General features: G+C 40.8%; 4 protein-coding genes across 6 annotated transcripts in view; 2 read left to right on the top strand and 2 right to left on the bottom strand.

Annotated features, from left to right (window-relative positions):
* Positions 1–537: 537 nt before the first annotated feature.
* Positions 538–3,168, top strand: rilpl2 (Rab interacting lysosomal protein-like 2). The gene is made up of 4 exons (XM_034542234.1): positions 538–1,034; positions 1,134–1,285; positions 2,159–2,281; positions 2,744–3,168. Exons 1-4 carry the CDS (start codon positions 741–743, stop codon positions 2,763–2,765), a joined length of 591 nt encoding a protein of 196 aa, XP_034398125.1. The 5' UTR covers positions 538–740; the 3' UTR covers positions 2,766–3,168.
* kmt5ab (lysine methyltransferase 5Ab) lies at positions 3,056–7,480 on the bottom strand. The gene is made up of 8 exons (XM_034542232.1): positions 7,345–7,480; positions 7,023–7,126; positions 6,158–6,305; positions 5,660–5,867; positions 5,441–5,528; positions 5,237–5,296; positions 4,673–4,863; positions 3,056–4,120 (listed from the first exon to the last, which is right to left on the bottom strand). Exons 1-8 carry the CDS (start codon positions 7,352–7,354, stop codon positions 3,910–3,912), a joined length of 1,020 nt encoding a protein of 339 aa, XP_034398123.1. The 5' UTR covers positions 7,355–7,480; the 3' UTR covers positions 3,056–3,909.
* Positions 7,481–7,944: 464 nt separating this feature from the next.
* On the bottom strand, positions 7,945–9,352 carry c9h12orf65 (chromosome 9 C12orf65 homolog). The gene is made up of 3 exons (XM_034540654.1): positions 9,224–9,352; positions 8,840–9,118; positions 7,945–8,647 (listed from the first exon to the last, which is right to left on the bottom strand). The coding sequence occupies exons 2-3, from the start codon at positions 9,116–9,118 to the stop codon at positions 8,417–8,419; spliced, it is 510 nt and encodes a 169-aa protein (XP_034396545.1). The 5' UTR covers positions 9,224–9,352; the 3' UTR covers positions 7,945–8,416.
* A 59-nt stretch (positions 9,353–9,411) lies between these two features.
* LOC117735795 (membrane-associated phosphatidylinositol transfer protein 2-like) overlaps positions 9,412–27,072 on the top strand; it is a 40,460-nt gene continuing 22,799 nt past the window's right edge. Inside the window, exon 1 of one of the 3 annotated variants that reach the window (XM_034540645.1) lies at positions 9,412–12,643. The gene's annotated coding sequence lies outside the window, so the exon portion shown is untranslated. Of the gene's footprint in view, positions 12,644–24,480; positions 24,627–27,072 lie in introns of those variants that run through there. The other 2 variants (XM_034540650.1, XM_034540646.1) reach the window with 2 other exon arrangements.

Genomic DNA, 27,072 nt, shown 5'->3' with positions numbered 1-27,072 from the left:
CAAAAATATGCAACAAAAAACAACCGAATTAATTGACAAACAGTTTCCAAAGCCAAAACACAAATTGTGTTACTTACACTCCCATCAGATTATGAATGTTTTCATATTCCATTACATGAACTATGAATATGTTTCACATTAGTATCAACAATGTCCCTTTCCAGTTATGAGCTTAAGAAGCCTCTAACAACAGAACTAACTTCTGCACTGGGCGCTCCGTTATGGAGAGTTTTCTAAGGCTTCAGTCTCTTATCTCCCACTGAGTTTTGCTGGTGAAGCTGATATTTTAAACGTGTTTTCTTTCATTAGTATCATGACTTCAATATTGTAATTAGGGTCATACCATGTCATTTAGCTCTCAAAAATGTTACAATTAAAATTAGGATATACAAATAATATAGTGATCATGGCAAGAATCTACTCATATTGTGCAAATCATCAATGTTGTCATTGTAACGTGAGAAAAGGACCCGCATTGAGGGCGTTAATTGAGTCATCTGTATAGCTATATACGATCTTTGTGTCTACCTGTCGCTAGGATACTTTGCCCTCCTCTCCAGAGAGTCACGTCATTGGTGGAGGGCCGATGGAGGAAGCGCTGCAGCTCTGGAAGTTTTACCTTCTGCCAGTAAACGTGTTGAACAAGACAAAAAGAAAGAAAGAAAGATATATTTTACAGCGTTGTGAATAGTAGATAGCAGAGGAGAGTTCACTTTATTTCGGACTCGTATCGTTCCGCCATGGAGCTTGCCGAAGAGCCGTCGCCGTCTCTGGCTTTCGAGAAGGACGCGTTTGAGCTCACGGTGGAGGACGTGTATGACATCTCGTATGTGATCGGACGAGATTTGTTGAAAATAAGCAGCACAGGCGAAGAAGTGTCGGACTTACAGTTCAGAATAGTCCGCGTGTTGGAAATGTTCGAGACTTTAGTGAATAAGTACAACTTGTCCCTGGAGGAGCTGAGGATGGAGCGGGACAACTTGAAGAGCGAACTGGACCGGGTCGTCCACGAGAGCTCCTCCGGGCAGGGCACGGTGAGTGTTACGGGCTGCATGGAGGCGACGGTTGGCTGAAGCTCGTTGTCAGGCCTGAAGTGGACGTTGAGAGATGCTTTTCTTGTCTGCCATTTAAAGCAAACAGCGGGTCCAAACCAGCTGCTGGTGGACCTCACGGACCCCAATAGGCCGCGCTTCACCATGCAGGAGCTGAAGGAGGTTCTGCAGGAGAGGAACCAGCTCAAAGCTCAGCTCATGGTGGCTCAGGAGGAGCTTCAGCTGTACAAGAGGTGGAGTCCACTCTATGATGGGATTTAAAATGTTGTTATTGTTTTATATATATATATATATATATATATATATATATAGTATTTACTATATTAAATATATCTTATATCATGTCACCTCTTTTCTAAAAGTGCATCTTTCAGAATGTGTCCACCTACATTTACACACAATACACCACCACCTCTAACTACAGCTTTAAAAACGACCTCATAGCTAAATCAAATCCTCTCTCAGTGACAACCAAATGGAACATCATAAGCTTTTTGCAGGGTTGTTGTATAGTACTGCATAAGATGTTTGCTAATTAAGTTGTTTTAGGTGGAAACTCTAATGTGAAATCCAATTGTTACCACTTATTCTTGTTTTAGGCTGATAAATAAATAAAATGAGAATGAGAGACATTTGAAACCATCTGTTGACCTACATACAATATGCATTCACATCTAACACTCATAAACACTAGTGATACTTAATGGACACTATTATCCTGTATTATCACATCCATATCTGCCATTATTAATACAGACTCTGTGTATATATACAGACATGACAGATTTGTAATCATCTGGTTTTCATAAACACTTGTATATTATTTTTTATATGTTGTTAATTTGACTAATGTGATCCTCAAATAAACCGCAACAATATCAGCACCACAGTTATAGACACCAGCTGTCGAAATGGCCTATAATTGTTATAATGCTGAAATTAGCCACCATTGCTATTTTCATCTTTTTGATAACAACACTGATTGCAGTTTAGAAGGGGAAGAGATTAATCTCATTCATAGCTTCAACTTGATCGTGTGGATTTTGATGTACAACAACTTCGCATTAAAACATTCTCAGTGACCAGAAAACTTCTTTCTTCTGCAGTGGGATTCTGCCACAAGCTGAACCAGCCATGGTGGAGGTGGATCTGGAGACACAGACACCCACGGGTCACAGGCCAGCCATAATAAATGATTCAAAAGAGGAGAAGAGCACCATAAGCAAACTGTGAGTAGAACAAACAAGGTCCATGTGTCATTGTCGTTGTACAAGGACATGCAATTGTAGTCTCTTAATGTCAGCTAAGAAGAAATAAACAAAGGAATATTAATATGCAGGCAACAAAGAAGTAATTTGAAAGAAGAAGCACAAAGTAACATTTTTTTTATCTTTAAAATTTCGATGGAAAGGTTTCAAGTAAAACGTAATCAGCAGCCACATGATGTTGAAGTAAGCTAGCAGGGCCGACTCCTGTCTCCTAATGATGTGCTTGTGACCAAATGAATTAATGCTGATGCTTAGGATGTTTTTGTGAGCACTGAACGAGAGAAAGAGAGAAGTGTCTGTCTGCCAAACTGCTGCAGCCATCAATTTTGCTTTCTTGCTTTGGGCATTGTTACTATGTTCTCTCACCATGCTCAGGAATAAACATTACCTTACATTAACCCTTGACCTTTTTTCTGTTTATAGGTTTTCATTCAGGCGAAAATAAGAAAAATCTCAGAACTGACCAGAAGAAAAACGGGAGTTGCCGGTACACTTAATTAACCACTTTTATATGCATCATCTTTTTTTTTTTACCATGTCTGCTTGTTTAACGAGCACTGTATTTTGTACTGGTAATTTTAAACTAAAATACTTTATCTTAGTGGATGTAGTAGAGATATATACCATGTTGAAAGTTTGGTGAAGATATGAAATTAAACTGGAAAGTATTATGTCAATAGTGTTGGAGGTTATGTTGAACGCATTCACTCGAAAGGAAGTCATTTTAGACTTAAATTGATAAAAAAAAATTTTTAATGTGTTATTTCACATCGATGATACAAGTTCTCATCTCATATCAAAGTAGACAAAGTAAGATTGTATTGTTAATCCAATAAAGTCACAAGTCCCCTCAAAACATTGTTGCACATTTCTGAAAAGGTACTGTTGACATTACTGTTCTAGAAGCCACTGTAAGGTCTGTACAACAGAAAAGCAGCTGAAAGGCCAGTCACAACATTTTGACATCAATTTATTGTCCTGTCTTTTAGTCTCAACTCAGTAGCTTTATCTTCAACGGTGCCGTGAGATGTATGTAAATGACATTCAGGAGCCACGCTAGCGTAAATATTAAGGTTTATACCACATAACCACAACATTTTATGCACCCTAACAAGTAAAGATGCCCAAAATAAGTGTGTCATCGTAGAATAGCATATTTCATAACCATGTCCTAGATAGTCTTCAACATTAACTATATCATCTTCTGGAATGAAAACTGTGTTTTATTCCTTAATTTACAGCACAAGTAATAATTTACAAAAGTGAAATTGCATTGTCAGCTATATTCATTACAAAAGGGAACACAATAGACAATGTGAAACTCTAATTAACTCGGAGAAATACTTTAAGCTAGCATCAATTTGCTACAATAAGATTTTAAAATAAAATAAAACCATGGTAAGAAAAAGAAAAAGAAAAAAAACGTTGCAAATATACACTCTCGAGTTGATCGCCCTCGTTTAAAATTTGTTATACTTAATAAAAAGGCCTTTTGAGGACTGTTCATCTCTAGCTTCTTCTACATTAAGCTGAACAGGACAGAAGAGAGCACCAATTCATCTGAAATATGAACACCTGTGGTCGTGGATTCAGTATTTGAGCCACGGGTGAGCCAAGACTGAGGTTTTACTTCGATCCCCGTAGTCATACAGCAGCTCTTCCTCTGCGCCGATGTCTCTGGAAGCCACCAGGATGAGATGAGGCGCTCCATCGATGGCGTGAAGCCGAGTTTGACAGTTTCCAGTCTTACTGTGGTTGATCAGCCTGCCAAGGCGACTCGTTTCCTCTGTAGCGTCCACACTGCAAAGCGTAAACAATTAAAGATTAAACTGTCACTAAAACACAAGACAGGTATCCAAAATAAAAATCCAAATTGGTATTTATTATTATTTAAAGCCTTTTGCAATCTTAATGACAATTATGAAAAGTATTTACTAGGAGACTGCTTATTAGAAAAAAATGCATTTCCTGAGACAGTCCAACTCTTGACAATTTACATTTCCATACATTCTCTGCACACCTGAAAAACAACAACAACACGGTCTGAGTCGGGCGTAACCCTAAGCAGAGAACTTAACTTCAAGGACCATAAACTCATCTGCCCAAACAAAGTATTGTTTCACTAATATAGATTTCCTTCTCCGTGTTCTCCAAACATGGAAGTGTATTTTTTACTAATTCCATGAAATGTCCAGGTTTTTCCATGAATGCAAGGACCTTGCTTTATTGAAAGCCAGCAAAGGTAAACAGGAAACGAGAGATGGGTATGTTTATGCAACTTACATTTTTAGAATTATTCAGCATAACAAATAGTTGAAAAAAGAGTGTGGTGGTGATGATGTTTGCACTTACCAGTAGGTTTTGGATTGATACTGGAAGTAGTACATGTAACAGCCTTTTTGGGGATCCTGAGTGTACTGGGCCTCTCTTATTTTGGCCTCAGCTAGCTCCAGTAGGTCTCCGTGGTACTCCACGACAAACTCTCCCTTTTTGAAGATCTTGGCAGCAAATATCCCTCTTCCTTTTCCTTCTATCGGTTTGATCTATTGACGTTCAAAAGGAGCAAAGTGTAAAATAAGACTGAGTTAGCCATGGTGCAGGGGTTGCTTTACTACTACTTTAAAAAATATTAATGTTACAACATTGTGGCTTGTGATTTTTTTTGCCCAAACTAAGCATCAATTACTGTTTAGGAGAAAATGTAGTCACAAAAATGACTGATTTGCACACAAAACGGTAATGGTCAAATATATAACTGCCAAAAAAAAGATAGCCAATGATTTATATTGTTACTCAACAGAATACCATTTACAGCCATCAACATCAGTTAAAGTGCAGAAATGGGAGAACTTTAAGTAACGGACAGCAACGTTTGGACTGAACTGGGCACAGTCAATTTAAACCATTAAATGTTACCTGCATTCCTTCTTCGATGTGATTCTTTATCAGGTCATCAATGTGTCTGTGTTCTTCACTCTGTTGACAATTTGAGTAATTGGGTCAAAGTCAAACTTTCTGTTGTTATGGGTATCGATATAGAGTTGCATAATAGAAACTATCATAAAAAAAGTCAGCAAAAATAACCAATTATGATAACAAAAAACACTTTTTCTTACAGACCTTTAACTCCGTCTTTGTTTTTCTGTTACTTCGTCTGATGGGATAATAGTCTGTGACCTTTCTGTTTTGGGGAGCTTTGCTCTCTGTTCTGAAAAGAAGAGACATTATGAAAGTAATGGCAGATTGATTGTGCAACTATCTGTGAAGCGCCAGTGTCTTTTTTTTCTTCTTTAAAAAAAAAAAAAAAAAAATGTATCCTGGCTTTTTTTCTGTGCTTACTTTTTCGCTCCGAGTTTGCGACCAGTTCTACTCCGAGGTTTGTCTGAAACTTTGTTGCCTGCTGCAGACTTTGCACTTGTGTGCATGGTTGACTCTTTTTGCTCAAGTTGGTCAGTGGATTGTTTTCTGATCCCATGACTGTGACAAGCCGTTTCAGGCTTCTGCTCCTTGGACTCACAACTCTCAGATTTTATTTCATTAGGTATGTCTAGAGGAAGAAACAAAGACTGAAAGTGACAGCTGCCATCAACACCTTGCTTTTATCAATATGGTGAAGTTCCTTAAAAAAAAAATCTGTTAAATTGTGTCATAAGATAAGTCAGTGAACACTGCTACCGTTCACGTGCACAGGAAATGTTTCTGTGGTACAGGTGGATTTAATTAATATATTATAACATAGGGGGTGGCTCAGACAATAGATATGAAATGGAAATGACCAAACAACCACATTCCAGATTAATTGATTCAAACCATTTAAAATGTTAATTAGGTACTCACCTTTTTTTAATTTTGACATGAATGCATTAGTTGCATCAGATTCATTTCCCTCCTGGATCAGCATGCTTGAATTGTCGCTCAGAGGGGATCTAGGTTTGCTTGGACTCCGTAGACTTTGTAAAATTGACTGCACTGTACCTACGCAATCCTGCAGAAATAATAATAATTTACTCTGGTGAAAAAAAATGTAAACGCTTTAATTCACCTGAGGACTTATATATACATTAAAATCACCTAAATCAGACCAGCTGCATTACACGAGATGTCATATCTTATGAGGCTGTGTTTTGAACCATGTAGCTGCTGCAGATTGTATGTAATGCCTTTATTTGTGTTACCATAACTAACAGCATACATGTGAGAAAACAAAGTAAACAGACTGCTGATGAAGACTTCACCGCTCTGCATGCAAACTGTAAAAAAATAGTATGATTGTATTGCATTGTTAATGCATTAGGATTCAATGATAGTTTATTAATAAACTAGGTACCTAACCAGTGCCAGATGTAAATGCATGCATAGTTATTCATTTCAAACGCGTATAGCTCATTGGAAATCCACCTTGTACAATGTTAGTGTACGTGCGGTTTATTGAGCAATTGCTCTGGTGACAATGTGTATATGCGGGTGCTCTTTCTTTCTACACCGACACCTTCCTTTTGGTTGGTCACCGGGGTAGGTTTTGCATGCAAGTCTTAATTCTGGGATAAGATAATATATGTAATACAACGTGAAACGGAGGCAGGACCCCAGCAGCAGTATAGTCACCTTTCATGTTGTGGGTTAACACAGAATGTGGCCACAAAAAAATGGCCGTTTCCTTCTGTACGTTTCAAACACAAAAGCGTTAAACAACAAAACAAACCTTATTATTTGCGGGTTTGTTTTCCTTTGTCTCCTTCCGCGAGGCGACTTTCTGTTCAACAGTGTCCTCGGGCTTTTTCTCGGTTCTTAGCACAACTTTCTTCCCTTTATAAACACAGAAATACATCAATGTAAGCACTACCGTCTCCTTTACACGACATTATACAAACGCACACTTTTGCCGGCGAGTAAAATTAAAACTACTTGGAGTTGCATGCATTTAAAAAGTGTGTTCTTTATTTAAGCTAGCTGGCGATAGCTACACTAACCATACTGTGTGACATGCAACACATGCGAAAACGACAACACATTAGGACATTTACCTTTTGCCATGTCCGTTCCCAGAATAAAACGAGAGGACCGGGAGTCTATTTGATTTCCCTGTGTCCACGGGCTCCTTGCTTTGATTAACGACGAACATCAGGCTGCGAAGTAAAGAGCGAGAGGGTGGTGGATTTAAAAACTGTTCTTCGCCTCTCATTGGCTTATTTGTAGAGGCGGGAGGGGCACAAGTGTGAAGGCAGTTCTCTCATTGGCTGCTGCTATGACGTTGCACGGCCGGTCAACACAGTCTGGCTTGGTACATGTGTCCCACCCATACAGGCTATGGTCCACAGTACTTTAAAAACTTTTTTTTTTAAAGTATATATTATACAATAAAAGTGGCAAATGTGTTTTAATAAGAAAAGATGTACAAGGCTGTTGAAAGAAATTGTCCTGGGGATGTAAGAGTCCAGGTCAGTTCCCCGGGCTTTGTTGATGAACCCGACTGCAGCTGGAAAGAAACTGTTCTTGTGGCGTGAGCTCTTGGTCCTGATGGACCGAGGCCTCCTGCCAGAAGTAAGGGACTCCAGGGTCAGAGGGTTTGCAAACATCCAGCGATAACTTGTGGTCAATGTTATGCAACAAAATGATCAGTGCTGCAGCTTTAATATTGTTGACTTTTATTGTTCTTTGTTTTCAATATCAAATGAGGCAGGAGGAAAGGCTTTAGTGTGTGGACACATTCAGAACAACAACAACTTACAGGAAACGAGTGAGGGGAAATGATGTCATCAAATGATAATGTTAAAGACATATGTATCCAAGACCAATACAACCTACAGGTAAAAGGTAATATTTTGCAAATTTAATCTATACTGTATTTCCCAATTAATGTTTTTTTCTTCTCTGGAGAACATCTCTTCAAGCATTTTATTCTATTTTGTTCTTTTCTCTTATTTTAATCTCCAGTCTACATTTTGATCCTGTAACTTTGAATGAAATATGCCATACAAATACAAGGCTTATTGGATATATAACTGTTGACAGTGCACCCTTCCAGGTTTAGTTATCCATTCTGTGTAGGCATAGATACATACAGAACCTCTCAAGTATTAATTCTATACACACCCTTCAAACAGTGTCATTTCCAGGTTTGGAGTTTGCAGCCAGAGTTTCTCTAAAGAGTCTTTTTCTCTCTAGATTCCCATTTGCTTTCCTCCTCTTCTCTTGTTTCCTCAGCTCAGACTCTTTTTTATTTACAAGAACTTCACTGAGTTCTCCTTTATAAAAAACATCAAGTTTCCCTCGCATGATTTCCCTCGCACGCTTTCGATTTATATCCACAGATCTGGTTTGATGGCACTGCAGGGAGAAAATGGTACAATAAATGACATTAACATTGTTAGTAATAACCACATTTAAAAAAACAATCCCTGTGAATCTCAATTTATAAGCCAACCTGGACATAATAACTCAGACAACTTCAATAACACATGGAGCAATAGATACCAGTATTGACAGTTACGCAGAGGTGGGTTTAAAAACAGGATTAACCTTCACAACAGTCCCACTGGGGATGTGCTTGAGTACCACACAGTTGCTGGTTTTGTTGGTGGCCTGTCCTCCGGGTCCAGATCCTCTCACAAACTGCTCTTCAAGCTCGTCCTCGTTCAGGACTGGCAGGTCTATCAGGTCCTTTTTACCGGCTGCCAAAACACACATCAGTCCAGGCGGGCGCGGCCTCAGCAGTAGAGGAGCACCGTGAGGAACTCCCCAGATGACCCGACTGGACAGACTGTACACACAGCTGATGAACGGGGAAAGCCGCAACATCTATTCAAGTGAGAATATGAAGGGAGACACAGCACGTGCGTTACCGAACATTGAGTATCAACAATATGACCAACACCTGCTGTCCGTGCAGGAGTTAAGACTTACTGTAGGCTATGACATGTTCCCGTCTGTTTCACGGTCATGTCAACGAGTGTCCACGTCTGTTTTTGTTCAGTCTTCTCTTCTTCTTCGTTTCCGTAAACAGTCATCCAATCGGCAGTCGTCGTGTTTTTCTTCGTGGCCAGAAAATAAGGTCCGCGTGAACCCTCTGCCGCCACCGTGTGTCGGTTCACTGAACAAACCTCCGGCAGGTAAGAAACGGCAAACATGTTTTAAACGCTGACGGTCGACTTTTAAGGTTTGAGCTTTCTGGTGTGTGTTTTCAAAAGCATGATTGTGCGTGAATGGTGGTTATTTGTGGGAGATAGATATGAAAGTTAACAGGGCCATGTCTACAAGGACTAGCTCAGCTAAGTCTTCCTGTTCAATGTGTGGTGTGTTCGGTGCCTGATTGCCGTGAAGGATAATTAACAAACTATCATCATGTGTGAAGAAAACGTAACGCTTGTTCTCTTTCTTAGTTTATTACATGTGACTTGGATATTCACATTTACTCAAGTTATTTAATCACATATAACCGTAAATATAATGAGAAAGGATATGAAGTTGTATCGGCAATGTGGTAGATTATAGGTACAGCTTGTGAATTTCACATTACCTCAAAGTTTTGCCTGTCTATGATGTGCATATCTACAGGATGTGGTGTAGGTCTAGAAGGTTACGCATCTGCACGGGGCAAGGCGCCTGTGTGTATGCGTTCACCCCTCCTGCAGGCCACACATTTCAAACTGGCCAATCAGCAGAGTGGTGCCTTGAGTAAAATGAGGAAGGCGTGTGGTGGGAGGTTGAGGACAGTGGGTGACTTGGGGGACTGAACTTTGTCCAGGATTATTGGCCAGTGCCACATCTGTATTTGTTTTGGTGAAGCTATTTTTAGATACACATTGTCAAGCCATTTTGTTTGTTTGGTTTTTAGATGTATTAGCTAGGCCTAGTTTTGTTATATTGATCTCTATTGTTTGACACAACCACTTTGTCCCATCCTCTCCCACATTGTTTGAGAACTTCTGTTTGCACATATTGAGTATAAAATAAATCTCCTAAATTGTGACTTTTACTCGACATTTTCTTTGGTTGTCATGTTATCATCTCAAGTTTATCCAGAGAATACAAAATGGGACGTACCAGATGCTGATTTAGTCTTGACATCAATCTATATAAGATATGATTGATGGTTGTTTGTACATGTCTGAAATGATGATCTCCGCTGATATGTCTTTTTCAAAGAAGACATGTTGACTTGTCAAACATTCACGATGGCTCCAATAGTTGTTGTTATTGATTTGACAGTTTTTTAAATTTATTTGTCATTCACCCCACACAATACGTAACTTTCTTTTTTAATTGTTCTACAGGGCACACAACATTGATATTGAATCTAATGCTGTCGCCTAAATTCCAGCTTTATTATTTCCATCATTTGACATCCATCACTGCAGTGTCAAACACTTGCGGAAGGAGAACAGTCTTGTATAGTTTCTGAAGGATTCCTGAATAGGTCCAATGTTATTGTACTAACGATACCCATTTAATGCTTTAAATACATTTATCGCAAAATAGTTTAACATGGCCAAACAAATGGATTGTGATGTAATGCTTCCTGCTCTCTCTCTCTCTCTTGACAATGACTATAATTAGTAAATCAGGAAAGTATAGGTCACCAGGAAAGGACAATCTCTCCGATTGTGGGGAGGTGCATTTCTAATCACTTGAAAGTTATATGTAGTTCACATTAAAACTGACCCTCATTTTGGTACAATATAACCTTAACTATTTAATTTCTGTGTATTTTGCAAAATAATCACATTTCCAATACCTGCAGTATTTGTAAGAAATCTGTTTTATAGATTACTTTTTCAAACAGAAATAGACATCTTCACAATCTGTCAATTTGTTGTCCACAAATCAATTTGTGGTCCACAAATTATTGTAGTATTTTAAATTGTATGCAAAATAATGCAGGTAAGTATTGCTGCCAGATATTTTATTTACAGTACAATGATACAATATTATACTTAATGATATATACTATATCAGGACATGTATAAAGATGTGAAATGGTCGACATACAATCAATGACTTGGTCCCCATAAGCACCAATATGAAAAATATATTTTCTTTAATTTGCCCATTTTACTAAGCGAGATGACAACAATAAATGTACAGTAGCAAAGCAGATGTGCTTCAATAAATGACAAAATAAAATAGTTATTTGGGTGAACTGAGTTGGGGTAGGTTTCTCTATCACTACATGCCAGACTATAACGTCTGCTTGTTGAGTGTAACACGACTGCAATAAATGCACCGTTGCAATTTTACATCCAATAATATTGCCATTGCCTGCAGAACTGCGTAACCACTTGTGATTCTAGTTCAGGCCATACACTCCAATGCCGACAGGGGGCGCCCCGCGATCAAAACGGCTCATTTAAACTTGTGCTAGTCTTAAATTTTGTAAAATCTGCAGAAAGAAAGACCAACACCGAAAATGAAGTGACTAATTCCTCAGAATAAAATACTAAATGCGTTTGTGCTGCTGATTCTTACGATTACACTAATAATGTGTATAATCCGAAACTTTATTATTATGTTTCGAATAAGCCTTTTATATCTATAAATCTACATGGATTGATGGATTGCGTGGAATTGTAGACTTTTACTTTGAAAACCGTACCGGAAACGTGGTTCAATTGGGTTCCCTTGACAGTATTGTGTGTCGTGCCTGAAAGGGTGACTGTGAAGTCTTGCAGCGGCTCGGACTCGGGGAGGGACAACTTACGATGGTCGCTCTTCAACTGTTTGCGTTTCTTTCTTCCCGGTTCTGAGGACGGGGCGACCGCGGCTGCACTGAACTCACTGCGGCCAACTCCTGCGAGAGGAGCTCGGACAACCCCGGACATTTTTTGTTGACGTTAACATCGCTACTTTGGCCTTTTACTGTCGTTTGAGGAGATCCAGCGTGCGGTTCTCCGGCGCGAGGATGTGGACAGATTTGGTAAAAACAGGGGTCGAAACTGCGATTGATATGTCATGTGACCCGATCCGGAGCTGGTGATGTTTCTTTCCGCGTCATCCATACATGTCGTACCCGCAGCCCTTTCCTCCGCCCAAGGGCCAGACAACCGGCGACGTAAAGGAAACCGGTCGCTGAGTTTCGATGCGTTCGTCTCGTTGATGGCACCGTGTCCTGACCTCGTCGAGTCGGCGGCCGTCTCTCGTTGAAAGCAGCCGTGTTGCATCGGGAAAACAGTGACCCCGGGACGCGGGAGAAGGGCAGGTGAACTCTGCTTTGCTGAGTGCCGGAGTGTGGTGGAGCCAGGTGGAGCCAGGTGGAGCCAGGTGGAGCCAGGTGGAGCCAGGTGGAGCCAGGTGGAGCCAGGGGTGCAGCAGCAGCATCGGGTTCAGGTATGTGATGAGCATCGCAAGCAATCAGTTTGTCGTTACCGTGCTGCCATGTTGCTAGGTAACTAACCGACGGTGGGTTTACTCCAGTTCAAATGTGATGGTCCCCTTCCAGAGATGCCACGACATGTTGTTGTTGTTGTTGTTGTTGTTATGTTTACTATGTTTACAAGTCTTTGACACCATGTGCTGTCGCAGCTCGCCATTACATTAGTTTCGACTCACTTTGTGCTTTCCGTCAGACCTGAAGAAGTTCAGCCTGCGTGTCTGCTCTCGTGCCTCGGCCTTGTTGCTGTCACACGAGTTACAACTCTTGAGATGTTCCTCTCTATCGTGACTGCAAGCGGGTTTAACCACGCCATCTAGTAGCATGTTAAAAGACAAGTTACTGGCACCATTGGTGGATCTTTCAGGCTCTATGCACTTTTGCTACACTTTCCAGTGATACCCAGGTGTGAATGTATTTATGACCCATATCCCTGCTGCACATTACAGCATGTTTGTGTTTGACTCCCCATGGTCTGGACCTCAGTCACAAGGTCCACTTGGAAAGAAAGGAAAGAGAGTCCATATTTAATTTAGTTTGCAGTCAACTTTACTACAACCTACCTGCATGACACAAGCTGGTTTTTGGATACTCTCGGCCCATTTCTATTTCATTCTGAGTTTCAACATCAAGATTAACTCAACTTGATTAAGCAAGTTGGTTGAGTCTTTGAGGCAGTGCTGACTCTGATGCTGGGCTGTCTGATGGCTCTGATTAGGACTGGAACTGCTGCAAGGCCACTCCACTGTTACCCCGTTTCTTTCTTTTTTCAACCATCGCATGCAGTATGTCTTTGGATTAGGATTGAAATCTGAGACAAATGTTGGGAATATGAATCTGAGCCTCATCTTTTTAAGAGCAGGATAAGACATCAGGAGACGCATACTAAGATGGGTTGATTCGGGGCCAAAAGAAAAGTGAACTAATGTGCACCGAGGGTGCAATCTCTCGTTGACAGGTTAAAACCTGTCTCACTGAAGCCGTAATGGTTGTGAGGGTTATGTAACTCACACTGCATCGGCTGCTCGCTGATCTTTAAGATTTAATTGGTTTTGTCATTTGGAATAACATAAAAGCAGAACTTGGAGTCCTGAAGTTGTCTGCAAGTGCAGTTTGTTAAAATAATAAATACATATATTTTGTCCACTCTATACTGAGCTGAATTATCAGCAATCTGTGCTTCATTTTTACAGAGATTGATATCTTCTGAGTCACTTTTGTTTTTTGACTTTTAGACTGACTCATGACTTGTCTTTCTCCTTTTTGATCTGAAACGTGCATAGCTGCTTCAGATGCTGATTGTAACGATTACCACACACTAAAGCTGGCAGATGCCATTAATAATGTTGGTCACAAAGAACTATACCATGAGCAATTTACTGATGTCGCTGCCTGTTCTTCTGTTCATGGAAGTGCTGGTCCGATGATTAAGGGCAGACTACTTGAAGGGAAGGCCATTGATGTCAGCATCACTGACCAACAATTCAAGAGTTCCTCACGTGAGTGCACACTGCCCTCTTTACCAGTCATACCTGACCTTTTAAGATGAGGTGGAGGTGTCTGTAGATATGGCAGCTGCTATCTGCCTAACCAGTTTTCTGGTCGCTGCTTTCCTTCTCTCCAACTAACAAAATACATGCATACACCACGGTACATGGGGAGGGCTTTGTTGACGAAACAAATTGATAGTATTCCTAGATTCAAAATTGTATCTTGAGTAAGAACAAAGACGTATGGTTCCTTTCACAGTATCTTCAGTTTGTTTAAGCAGTACCAGGTCTGATTCGGGCTTATTCCCAATGTTGCCTAATTAAATGATGATCAGTTTGAGTTCACAAAGCAAACAAACAACAGACTTATTGCTGCGATATACGCTTTGAGTGTTTAAAAACATAATCCTTTCCTTTTCCATTGTCGTTCTAATCATTAGAACCCAGTGAATTGTGTGTAATTCTTTGTTTTGCAGCATTGCAGACAGGCAGAAAGGTGCATATAGGGCTCAAAGTCTTCCAAGCCCGCTCTGGTTTACCGTCATCGATAATGTTATATTTGCAAGTCTGTGACAGCAATATGTTGCCTGTAATATTGTTATTAAATAAGGTCAATTAATTGAAAGTAGTTGGATATTAATATCCCTCCCTCAGAAATGTGCTCACTGGACGACTTTATTTTTTATTCCAAAAGATTTCAGTATAAATATTGTACGAGTTATTTCCTGAAAAATAAGATCTGTAGCTTCAGGATTGCAAATTTAATCGCAGCCATGTTCTTATTGAAGTTTGACACAGTCCAGAAGTTGTGTTTTTTACTTTCTAGGATAACCATACATGGACATCTTTACCTGGTATTAATCAGTAGTTTTCTTATCCTGCTGCAGATCATTTCTGAGCTGAGGAGCCATAATGTCGTAAAATATGTTTGATCATGTTTTAGTGCATCTACAGTAAACCAATACATACTACTGGAAAACTGTAGTTAAGAGGTTGAAATGTAATAGTGCTTAACTCTCAGATGTCTCACTTGAATCTGACCCACCAAACAAACACATTCTCACAGAGGGAGAAGAGTGCAGGTAGTTATGAGTCAGTCCATTGTCTGTACAATTGGGATTTTGAGACGTGGCGGGTTTTTTTTATTGTTTTTTTTCCCATGTTCACCATTTGCATTTGATGAATTAAAGCGGTTGCTGTGCTGTTTTTTTTTAGCGGGCTCAAAAAGCAAAGTGGAGGCACTGCAATGACCTTATGGATAAATGAGGATAATAATTTCTAGCTGCACTCCGATACTATGCTAATGTTTGCTCATATTTTTCTCACAGGTCTCTTTCCCTAAGATTAATATTACCCAGCACTCCACTAATGTTATACAGTTACAGGAGTGCCTTACCACCTCCTGATGGTCAGGAGGGAAAGGCTGTGAGAATATGTAAATATATGCTGTTTGCCTGGGCGACTGTGTGGAGTGGAACATTCTTGGCAGAGGATCCTGTAGCTTGTGAGCATGTGTTTGAGTATATTCATAGCACTGCGTTTTGAGAGTTTTATTTTTATTCCTACATGTTACAGGTCTTCTGTTCTCCTTACAACCCTCAGTTTTATTATGATTGTCTTAGATTACAAATGAGTATACAGCCATTTTAGTCAAGGAAACCAGAAAGACTCACTTCCTGTCAGTTATGGTTCGAATGACGTATGCAGCTGCTCACCACATCTTTTGGTTCCATGTATATTAGAGCTGCTGAACACATGAGATTGCTCTCACAGGAAGAGCAGAGAAACATCAGGTACAAACGCAGTAAAATCAACTTCATGAGGCTTTTTTGAGGAGCATTAACATTTTGTGTGGCTTTAACATCCTGTATATGTTGCACTAGATATAATCAGAACTTGAGCTTCCATGTTTATGTGGTAATTTGACATTTTCTTCAACTGGCCCCATCTCTCTTGATTTTGTAAAAGTCTGTTATATTTTGATACATTCTTGTCTGTTTAAGCAGAGGAGCGGTATAGTCTTGGTTCTTTACTTAGACCAGACTATGGACAGTTTATGAAGTCTATTGCGTGTTTATCTCCTGTGTCTTGTTCCCACCCACCATATACACACAATCACTGTCACCCAAGACAAGGGGGCAGTGATAAGATGCAGTGGATAGTGACCTAACAGTTAGGAAGAAGAAACCGTCGACAAGTTTGTACCTAATAATCACACTGGGTCACATTCCTCACTGTAGGTGAATTGTTCATATGGAATATTGAACAACTTTGACGATAAGCAGATTAGTTTGTGCATCCCTATTTAAAGTGAAAAAGATTTCTCGGAGCTTCCCAAAGGAAGTTGAAACTATTTTACTATTCAGTAACATATTTGTGGAGACTAAAGATGAATATGGGTCCCTTTTTAAAAAAATGTTAGGGCACCCATAGGGGTTTGAAGCAATCGTGCATAACATCTTTTACAATTTAGGATGTCCTCTTAGGGGAGTATCTGAAGCGCTACTTTGTCTTTTTAATTAATCTTGAGTACACAATCGGGCATCATGACAGTATTTCAGATGAACCCCCATCATGCATCTCGGTGCCAGCCAAGCACTGAATGGAACATTGTGTTTTGTCTGCACCTTGAGCTCCACAGACTGTCCTTCTTCTCTAACGCACCCTACCGCCTCAGCTCCCTTAACAAATCAGGTGATGCTAATGTCAGTGTTTAGCTGTTAACCGGGACAACATGACATTTCACTGCTAAAGCTCCTACAGTGTGGTTGTCTGGGAAATAAGACAAAGATGAACGCTTTGTGCAGGCTTTACCATTTACCGTCTCTTTGGACACCAGTTTTGCTAACTGTGTGGGTGGACTGGCAGAGCGGAGGTCTTTTTATAGCAGTTGACCACCTCCCTGTGTCCTTACTTGAGTTAAATTTTATGTAAGAAGAATGATGTCTGTTATGTGCATCCTGGGGTGTTGTTTCGTGGTGATATTTATTAGGCTTGTGCGCGAGGTGAAAACGAGACACTCTGACACACACCCTCTCTCTACCAGGAAACTTCTTGGCTCTTCAGCAGAAAGATGCAATAATATCTGCTTCTGTGAGGCAAAGTTCCAGTAGATAATGTATTAGCTAATCTAATCTGCAGGGGTCATAGTCTTCTGTGAGTTAGAAATCAAGTGTACTTCTTCCTACTTGGTATTTTTCATTTGTATACATTTAGCTTGTGTTTCATGTCAGTATGTACCATATATGCCAATTTATATTTGTTTGGGTTTTATTGCATTCCACCCCCAACCCTTGCAGCGCTCTCTGACTCACATGGATCATATAAAATGAAAGCGACAGTGCTGCTTCTTGTCACTTTACTCACACTTTTCTTTTTCATGGGCTGCAGACACCTGATTTCTCTGAGGCTAAAAAAAGACTCCTTCAGACCTTAACTCCCCCCTCTTCGATGCCCTCTCACGTCTATCCTCCCAGTGTACAGGCTTTCTTTGGAAGGTCTCTGCGTTATGCCCATTGTTCGCTTCCATGTGCCAGACAAATCTCCACGTCTCCATTCAGAGTGGTGTGTCTCTGGTTGAGAGGCGTCAGAATGCTTTATTGTAAAGACTGAAAGAGAGTTTGGGGTTTTTATTGCTCTGATAAGAAAATCCCAAGGTAATAACGCCTGGTTTCCCACAGAGCTGCAACCTGACCTCAGAAGGAACTCTTTGAAATGTGAAACAAAGTCGTAGGACCATGAGCATCTTTGAAAATGGCCTTTTATGGTCAGTGTGAGAGACGGCCTCTGTCTTTGGTCACTGGGTAGAACACTTTTTTTTTTCTTGCACATTATTCGTACTGCACGGAAGAGTTTGAGGTATTCTACCAAAGGGCAGCAGACGACTTCAGCTCTTCATGAGCAGCTTTCTTATCACTCAGTTAATTTGCCTTGATGCATGGCATCCTCTTAATAAACACAGGCCTACTAGACACTGGACTGATGACTCTGATCTAAATTTCTTTCAACCAGAAACCCAAGACGCTACATGTCATTCACCCATTCACACCCATTCACACACTCATTACAGGGGCTACTATGCAAGGTGTCGCCTGCCCAACAGGGGTTAAGTTTCTTTCTTTTTGAGCTGGAGTTGCCCCATTAAGGTATTAAGAGACAAACGGAGATTGTTGAGTTAAGATCAGAGTTGTGTTCTGTCCTTACTTTTATGAACTCTATTGGTCTGGGACTTTTGCAGAGAGGTCAGTTTTATATTGCTGTACCTTTTTCTGGATGAAAGCTGATTTTCCAAAACCTTTAAAGAGTTTTGAAAAAACAACCTTTAAACTTTCCTCTTCTTGCTTCTCACTCTTCCTCTAATATACTAATTGGCTAATTCTTGCTTATTTTTCTGTTCCTCGGTCCTCAATTCACACCAAAGTTTTCAGATCCAATTTCTTCTCGGCGTCTAGAACATGAGAAAAAAGGGGAAAAAGACAGATTTCGTCCCAAGGATTATATCAATTCAGTATTTGTATTCTGTGTTTCTCCATATTCCTCTCGCTCACTGCAAAGATGTTGGAAAGCGAGTCATTAGTGGTTTACTCGGTTAACTCTGGGAAAAGAACTTGCATCATAATTGGTTTAGGCATTTTTTAACTCCTCGAAGTGGTCGTAGGAGACTTGTATTGACATTGCTATTTTTTTAGTTTATGTATAGTATTGGCAGTAAATGCAAAGTACTTTCAACCAGCATGTCAGCTTTGTGAAGTCCACATGTACCCTGCTGTATTTAGGCCTGCACCTTAGCTAATGTGTATCACTGTATTTATAATTCTGCATTCTGTTGTATAGACAATTTTACATTATATTACAGTATATCAAAGTGGCATATTAAGGTTGATGGTTTATTGGAATCGGTGAGAATCGCAGGCTGATGCTGTCGCCAGAAGAAAGAAACCAGAGAGCCGAGGTTGCGAAGAACAGAGACTGACAGAAGTGAAAGTGGAGACAGGAGAAACGGGAGAAAGATGAATCTGCCCCGGCAGCGTCTGGTCTTTACTTTTCTCGTCACTCTGACTATAAGAAAAGAGCCCTGTGTCTCCATGGTAACCCCCCCCCCCCCTTCTTTTCAAGCAATGATGCAGAGGATAAAGAGGCAGGAAAGAAAATAAATCTTGGCCTTTTTATAGAATAGTATCCATTTCATTTGTCTTCTTCGACACATTTATTACAACAAAGTTGCATTGCCAGTTATCAGAGTGCTAATGACGTTTTTGTGCAAAATAAAGAACTGTTTATATGCGTCAACTATATTTATCCAATGGCTACAAAAGTGTGTGTGTGTGTGTTTTGGGAAAGTACTCAGCAACAGGCTCTACATTAGAGGGCCTTGATTTTAATCAGCATCTTGTTGCTACCAAACACTCATAAAGATGGAGATGTTTGAGAGAGATAATCTAAATCTACAAAAGCATATCTTGCCCTGTGGTCTGTAGCTACATGGATTGGTACGGGATGGACGAAATTCGTAGCTTACCTCTTCTGTGTCTGAGTTACATAAGACTTCTCTCTGCGCAGTTGATTTAGGCTGTCTGAACGCTCCAAAAGTGACAGCGAGGGGAGATCCTCATTTAACCTCGGAACATAACTGATTAATCCAAGTGTAATTTGCATACGAGGTCATCTAATTTTGGATTTCAGAGTGAAGCGTAGCGTTGATTAGAGATAGAGCTGGTATGTAATGGGCCCGTTTTGGAAAGCTGTGGACTGATGAGCACTTCTGAGGCATAAGAAAACAATGCCTTCACGTATTAAAGCAGCTTAAAGTTCTCAGCAGTCACTGGGCACCAGATTTATGTAGAATTTCAATTACACGCTGTGGGGGTATCTAATCTAAACCTTAAATGCTTCAGATGTAGTGAAGTTCACTGATCTGCCTTGGAGTGAGTCCATGTTTGCCATGATTTTGTACATGAAACGCAATATACAACTAACTATATATTTGAGGTTATTTAGAAAGAACAAAAACTAGCAGCAACGGCTATATTTCAAGTGTTGCCTAATGTTATAATCCGGTATTGCTTTTCATGTTGTGCATCCTACCTCCTTAGCCTGTGGATGAGCATGGGCCTCCTGAGGGACCTGTGGTCTGATGCTAACAGATCAGACAGTCTTAGGAGATCATATTATGTTGCATTTGTTTTTGTACCTCAGCCTCAGCTCAACTTGAAGCTGTTATGCAGTCTAAATGACAGCTTGCTCCAAATGTTTTCCCCTTTTTTGCTGACCTGACCTCTTTTTGAATATGGAGAAAAGATAAATGTTTGCTCACCCTTTTGTTGCTTTATTGAAGTCAAACAACGAACAAAACATGAGCTTTGTCAGAAAGCCTACAACCAAACTACAGCTGTATACTAAATAGAAATGTTCTAGTCGCTGTCCCATGTACGATAGAGATTCAAGTATCTTGTATCAAGGGTAAAATGTATGATTAATACCCCTGAGCATTCTCAAATGTGGTATAGATGAAAGTCAACATGAATACCAATAGATTTAAAGATGATAAAAGGATCTCATTCTTCATTAAACCCTAAGCGGGCAAGTTTTGAAAGGTGTAAACTGCTCATGTATTCAGTTATGTGTGCCACATGTTGATCCCAGTTATATCCCTGATAAATGATTAATATTTTGCCCTTAATAGATACTCTTTTGGACAGAGAGGGCTAATCTTCTTTAAACGGCAGGCTTGTTTTAAATATGCTTCATGGGCTCTTTGGTTATTGCAGGTGTACGGTAAACTCCATTGCTGTTGCCTCGGTGTGTACACAGCCTAGAGCAAACAGCTTTGTCTTAAAGCCTTTTGACATTTTAACCGGATTGTCACAGGCAGAGGCTGTGTTTTCAGCGGTTGTCATAGCTGAAGTTGTCTCTGCAATGTCAAGGCAATGCTGTGTGAAACTGATCTATGGTATTTTCGGCAGTCCAGGGGAGAACATTTTCCATTTGTATTTTAAAGGGGTTTAGCCTTGAGTCAGTCATGAGGGAACCCCTGCTCCCCCCCCCATCCAGCTTCTCTGGGATCCACCACCTCCTCTGTTGCTCGGCCTCAAAGTGGTGCTCTCTGAAATGAGGCTAAATGTAAAGGAGCATGACCAAAAAGCCTCCTGTGAGTCAACACCTCCTTCCCAGTATTGTGCTTTGTGTCAACAGCCAGGTCCAGCTGTTGATCTCTGTCTTGTGGTCAACCTGTCTGCTGTACTTATATCTTTCAATCCTAATATATGTTGCACCTTCAGAAGGATTTAGCAATGCCATTTTTCATTATTGTGACGCAGGACAGTTTGGGCTGGCAAGGGAAATGGATCTTTTGAAAGGTTTATTTAATGTTTTGGGTAAAATGTGAGCCTCTGCTCTGTGGTGGATATAATCCAGTCTTTGCAGGGACGGTAGGTTTGATCTGTTTAGGTCAGACACTTCCTGTTAAGAGGTGAGCAATTGTTTGTTTATTTCAGCTGTAGGAGTCCCATTTATGTAATTGTGTTTACAGGCACTGTCCTTCTGCCGCTTCTGGTGTTTAGCATCATCTGAAAACGTCTTGACTATAAATAATTAAAAAAAAGTAAAGTTTGTTATATTCGTCATATACACACAGGTGCATACATGACATTTGATCATTAGGAGCAGTGGGCTGCTGTAAAGCGCCCGGGGAGCCACTTTGGGTTCAGTGTCTCACTAAATGACTCTATGACATGCAGACAGTAGGAGCCGGGGATCAACCCCTAACCTCGTGGTTAAAGGACGACCCGTTCTATCCACTGCACTTCAGCCTTCCCATCTAGGATCATTCCAGACATCCTTAGTTATGTATAGGGCAACATTTACAGTTTGTTTTTAGTACAGCGGACATGGTCCATAGAAGGAAAGTTCAATTTGAAGCACCAGTGTTGCACGTATTACTTTAAAGCAGATGTGTTATTTAGTAGTTGGCGTCAAACTGTGGAATTCTCTCTTGATAAATTTCAGTTCAAGAAAATGTATAGGAAAAAAACCCGTTAGACAATATGAAGTGTCGGGTAAGCTGTTTCCTTAGTTGTTGATGAACCTTTGTGTACTTGTCCTTTTAACTCCCACGTTAAGCAAATCTCAAGGATTTTTTCATCTACGTAACATTTAAAAAATCAGGCACATCTTGTCTCAAAAAGATGCAGAAAAGCTGGTTCAGCATTTGTTACTTCCAGACTAGATTACTGCAACTCCTTATTATCAGGCTGCTCTAATAAGTCTCTTAAATCCCTCCAGTTGATCCAGAATGCTGCAGCTCGTGTACTCACAAAAACTAAGAAAAGAGATCACATTACTCCTGTATTAGCTGCCTTGCACTGGCTCCCTGTAAAATCAAGAATCACATTTAAAATTCTTCTCCTCACCTACAAAGCCTTGATTGGTGATGCACCATCATATCTTAAGGAGCTTGTAGTACCATATTGCCCCACTAGAGAGCTGCGCTCACTAAATGCGGGACTACTTGTGGTTCCTAGAGTCCTAAAAAGTAGGATGGGAGCCAGAGCCTTCAGTTATCAAGCTCCTCTTTTATGGAACCAGCTTCCACTTTCAGTCCGGGAGGCAGACACAGTCACCTCATTCAAGAACAGACTTAAGACTTTCCTCTTTAATAGTGACTATAATTAGGGCTGAATCAGGTTTGCCCTGGTCGAGCCCCTTGATATGCTGCTATAGGCTTATAGGCTGCTGGGGGATGTTTTAGGATACACTGAGCACCTATCTCCTCTTCTCTCTCTCCTTATGGATGAATTTACATCTCTCGATTGCACCTTATTAACTCTGCTTCCTCCCCGGAGTCGTTGTGACTTCATGTCTCATAGGGTCCATTGGACCTGGAGGTGTCTGATGCCTGGTGAGCCGGCCTCCCGCGGTGGCCCTGCTGATGCGCCCAACCCCCCCCCCCCCCCCTCTCCCCCCCTCTACCTCCTTCTGTTTCATGGATTGGAGTTCCATTCATACATTGTCATATTCATGTCATGTGTTTATGTAACTTTGTAATGCTGTTCATTCTGTACACAAGACATCTATTGCTTCTGTCCATCCGGGGAGAGGGATCCTCCTCTGTTGCTCTCCTGAAGGTTTCTTCCCTTTTTTCCCGTCAAAGGTTATTTTTGGGGAGTTTTTCCTGATCCGATGTGAGGTCCTGGGACAGGGATGTCGTATGTGTACAGATTGTAAAGCCCTCTGAGGCAAATTTGTAATTTGTGATATTGGGCTATACAAAATAAACTGAATTGAATTGAATTGAATTGTACAGGTCTTGATTCTTCTTTTTCTCATATTAGGTCGGAGAACGTGTCGGTAGACATGTGTTTTGATCGTGAACTGCTTTTTTGGTTTTATTTATTTCTGGAGTTGCATAAATGGAACAAATAATAATGCTATGAAATACTGTTGCCTGGAGGATTCAGTACCTCTGATGGTTCATCCCACCTTCTGGGTCACGCAGATGAGGCGGTTGCAGCCTTATACACCTCGGGGTGAACAGTCCTGCCACAGGTGGCCACACGTGTAACAGGCCAAAAAAGCGGTGGTGGGTAGAAAACACAAAGCAGTCCTACTTAAAGTTTGTTGTAGCTATCGTTGGCTTCAGTTTTTTCCAAACGGGAGCAGGAACATTGGAGGCTGCTTTGTGATGAGTGCTGTGCAGTGGCGTGTGCTGCTATTGCGTCACTGCCTAGAGGGGGCAGAGACTGTATTTTTAGAAGGGAAGGAGCATATTCTCTGAACAAACAACGTCAAGCATTCTGCTTGCGTATGCTAGGATTATTGTGACCAGGCTATTTATAAGCTGTGTGTGTGTGTGTGTGTGTGTGTGTGAGAGAGCGAGAGAGCGAGAGAGAGAGAGAGAGAGAGAGAGTGCTTTTTTTTCTGGGTCAAGCATGGTGCCAGTACACTCTCTGGGCGTCTGCTGGATCGTGCATTACAGCTCCGATGATGTGCACAGCATCTGCATCATTCACAAAGGAAACACAGGTTTAACAGACAGGTTTAACCAATTAGGGCATTGTAGGTCTGTATCTGCATTGCTGCTGTAAAGGAGACATGTTGGTTATAATTGTGGAGCAGTCGGACACTCTTGAAATCAGCTAATTAATCTGTAGTTTCAGGAAGAGATATTGCTTATTGAGCCACAGCCACAATGCATACATATCCGTGTGCTGTTATAATTCTATTTCATTTTTTCGTTTACTACTACTAATAAACACAGACAAAATATGTAAAAACCTAATTTTTGTGGCGAGCAAGTTTGGGTGTGTCCACTCGAATAGGAAAGAGACGGCTACTAAAAGCAACACTGGAACAAAACATGAGAAGTGGTTTATTTCAACACGACGGGAACAACAGATTGTGGGGAGGAGTGGGAAGCGGAAGCTAAGATGAACATGGAATCTCTGCTTAACAAGTATGTATGTATGTATGTGTCTCTTTTAAAAATGTTGTCCTGGCTAGTTGCATGTAACCAATTTGTGTTTATCCTGAAACTACATTGGCACACAAACTCTCACTATCTAAATAAATATTTGATTTTAAAGATATTCTATAAACTAATAGTGTTACTACTGTAACAATTAGTTGAGCAATTAATCAATTATTCTGAGTATGTATTTATTTATTTTTTATTGCAGAATGAGAGTATTAATACAAAACAACAACAGATCAATTCACGGTGAAAATAATGGTTTGTTGCGGCTCTAACAAATAGGCATACTGTCATAATCCTCTTTGGCAATTGGGCACTCAATTCACATGCATCACGACAAATCCCACTCCCTCCTCACCATCACCCCAGGCTGCGAATTCATCCTGCTGGATAGAGTGATGTTGTGAATGAACGGCATCCCTCTGTTATGCTGCCTGTTGCTTTTCCTATCTCTCTCTCTCTCCGTTTGTTTCTCTTTACATACCTGGTGCCACGTTCTTGTATTGTGGGTTGCCAGTTGGTGGCAGCCGGCTGGGCTTTGATTCACCGACAGACAATCTCACAGTAAATTAATCTATTCTCCCGTGTCATACGGGTTACAAATTGAAATAACTGTCACGTACAGAATTGTTTGCCAAGAGAAGTTTGTTGCAGCATCAGTTGCAACCCACACTCAAACTGTTGCCACATTGTTGAACCATGCTTCAAGTAGATTGTGAAGCTGTTTATCATCAACACTGTCAACCCGGGTGAGCTTTGTGACCTTCTCTAAAGCCTGGCACTAACACCTAGAGGCCTTTCTTGGGCTGTTGAGCTGCAGGCTTTTCTCTGGGCCTCTCCAGGCTAACCTAGTTTTATTTCAGTCTTTCCCAAGAGTGCAGTTATTTTTAACAAAATGTGGCTTTCTGCTCCAATTTGGTCAATGTGCTGTTTTTGTCGAACAATATTATATGAAAGATTTATAGAAGACTGTGGGCACTCCTAATCAGAACACCTCCTAGTCTGTAAGTAAACATCTGCTCCTTACTGGCTACATCTTTGTCCTGGCAAGTGTGTCAGCGAGCTTATGCGTCTTCAGCGGGGAGTTGTGGGGGCGAGCACTCAATAGAGGGTAGACCAGAGCCTTAGCCGACACCAGGATCCTCACCAAAGCTGGCCTTTGTTCACGGGATAAGTAACGCACTGTTAATATTAATGTGATTAGCCAGAATAACCGGGTGCCAGAGCAAGGTCCGGTTGCTGCCACAGGTTAGAAAAGAGTGAATATTTGGGTTATGCAATGCTGTGCAGTCCCATTTGGATAACCAGTCAGTTGTCACCTGTCAACTGACTGTACAATACAGTCTCTGCACATGGTGACCAAGATCCCGTCCCCCGTGCTTTCACGAACCCTTTCTAAATGCATCCCTTTATCAACTAGACTTTTTAATATTTTGTAATATTTTCTCTTGTCGGCAGATGTGGAGAAAAACCTAAAAGTCTTTCTTTACATATATTCAATAATGTGCTTCATCACTTATTTTGACTAAAGAGATCTTTTGTCTCCGGTTCCTTTTGGACTCATGTTCCACTTTAGCTGACAGTCAGAATCTTGTTTTGTACTTCCTTGGCTCCGGAGTTGTTCTTCTCTTCGCGGACAAAAGCAGACTTCTGCAACTCACGCCACCCACACGTTGGTTATGTATAGCCCACACCACCTACCTCTATCTGCCCAGTGGTTTGAAAACAATGCTCTGTGTATTTCCAAGGCAGCTATTTGTGAAACCTTGATGCACATGTGGTTCTTACAAGGTTATGTAAGGCTCCCCACTCAACTGTAATCCTTCTTACGCTGAGTGAGCCCCTCATGTGACGGTGCTGAAGTGTTGGGAGAGACGGGGTGGCCGTTTGGACCGTCGGCAAGGCACGGGTGCTCTGCGTAGACTAAAGCCACCTGACCCCACCACACACACACTGTCACACACACACACTGAGCTGTGGCTTTTGTATAAGAAGAGAAGTTTATTCTGGAAAATGCCTTATTTGGAACTGGGACGCTGGATGGAGACACAATGCTGATGCTCGTCCTCGGTGCCGGGGTTTGGACCAGACATACAGTAACTACATTGAGCATATTCCCTGAATGATACTCCGGCTCTGCTCTCCTCTTCATCTGCGTGTGAGCCACGAGAATGAATCTTTGTCCTCGGTTATGTGTGAAGGAATGTTAAAGCTTCTGAAATGTGCCTGCGTGCTGCAATATTTTGCTCATGATGAATCTTTTGTGTTGCTGATTGAAGCTGATTGAAGCTGGTTTCTGCTTTTTGAGTGATGTGTGTTGATGAAGACCTGTTTGAAGAACCATTACCCTTTTTTAGAGATCCAGAAATCAGATCAGGGTTAAGAGAATGTTTTGACTCAAACAAACACTACTGGCTGGAAGGTATTT

Source organism: Cyclopterus lumpus, chromosome 9 (genome assembly GCF_009769545.1).
Source record: "Cyclopterus lumpus isolate fCycLum1 chromosome 9, fCycLum1.pri, whole genome shotgun sequence".
NCBI lineage: Eukaryota > Metazoa > Chordata > Actinopteri > Perciformes > Cyclopteridae > Cyclopterus > Cyclopterus lumpus.
The sequence above is the reverse complement of the archived record's forward strand: the minus strand, read 5'-3'. Positions and strand labels throughout refer to the sequence as shown.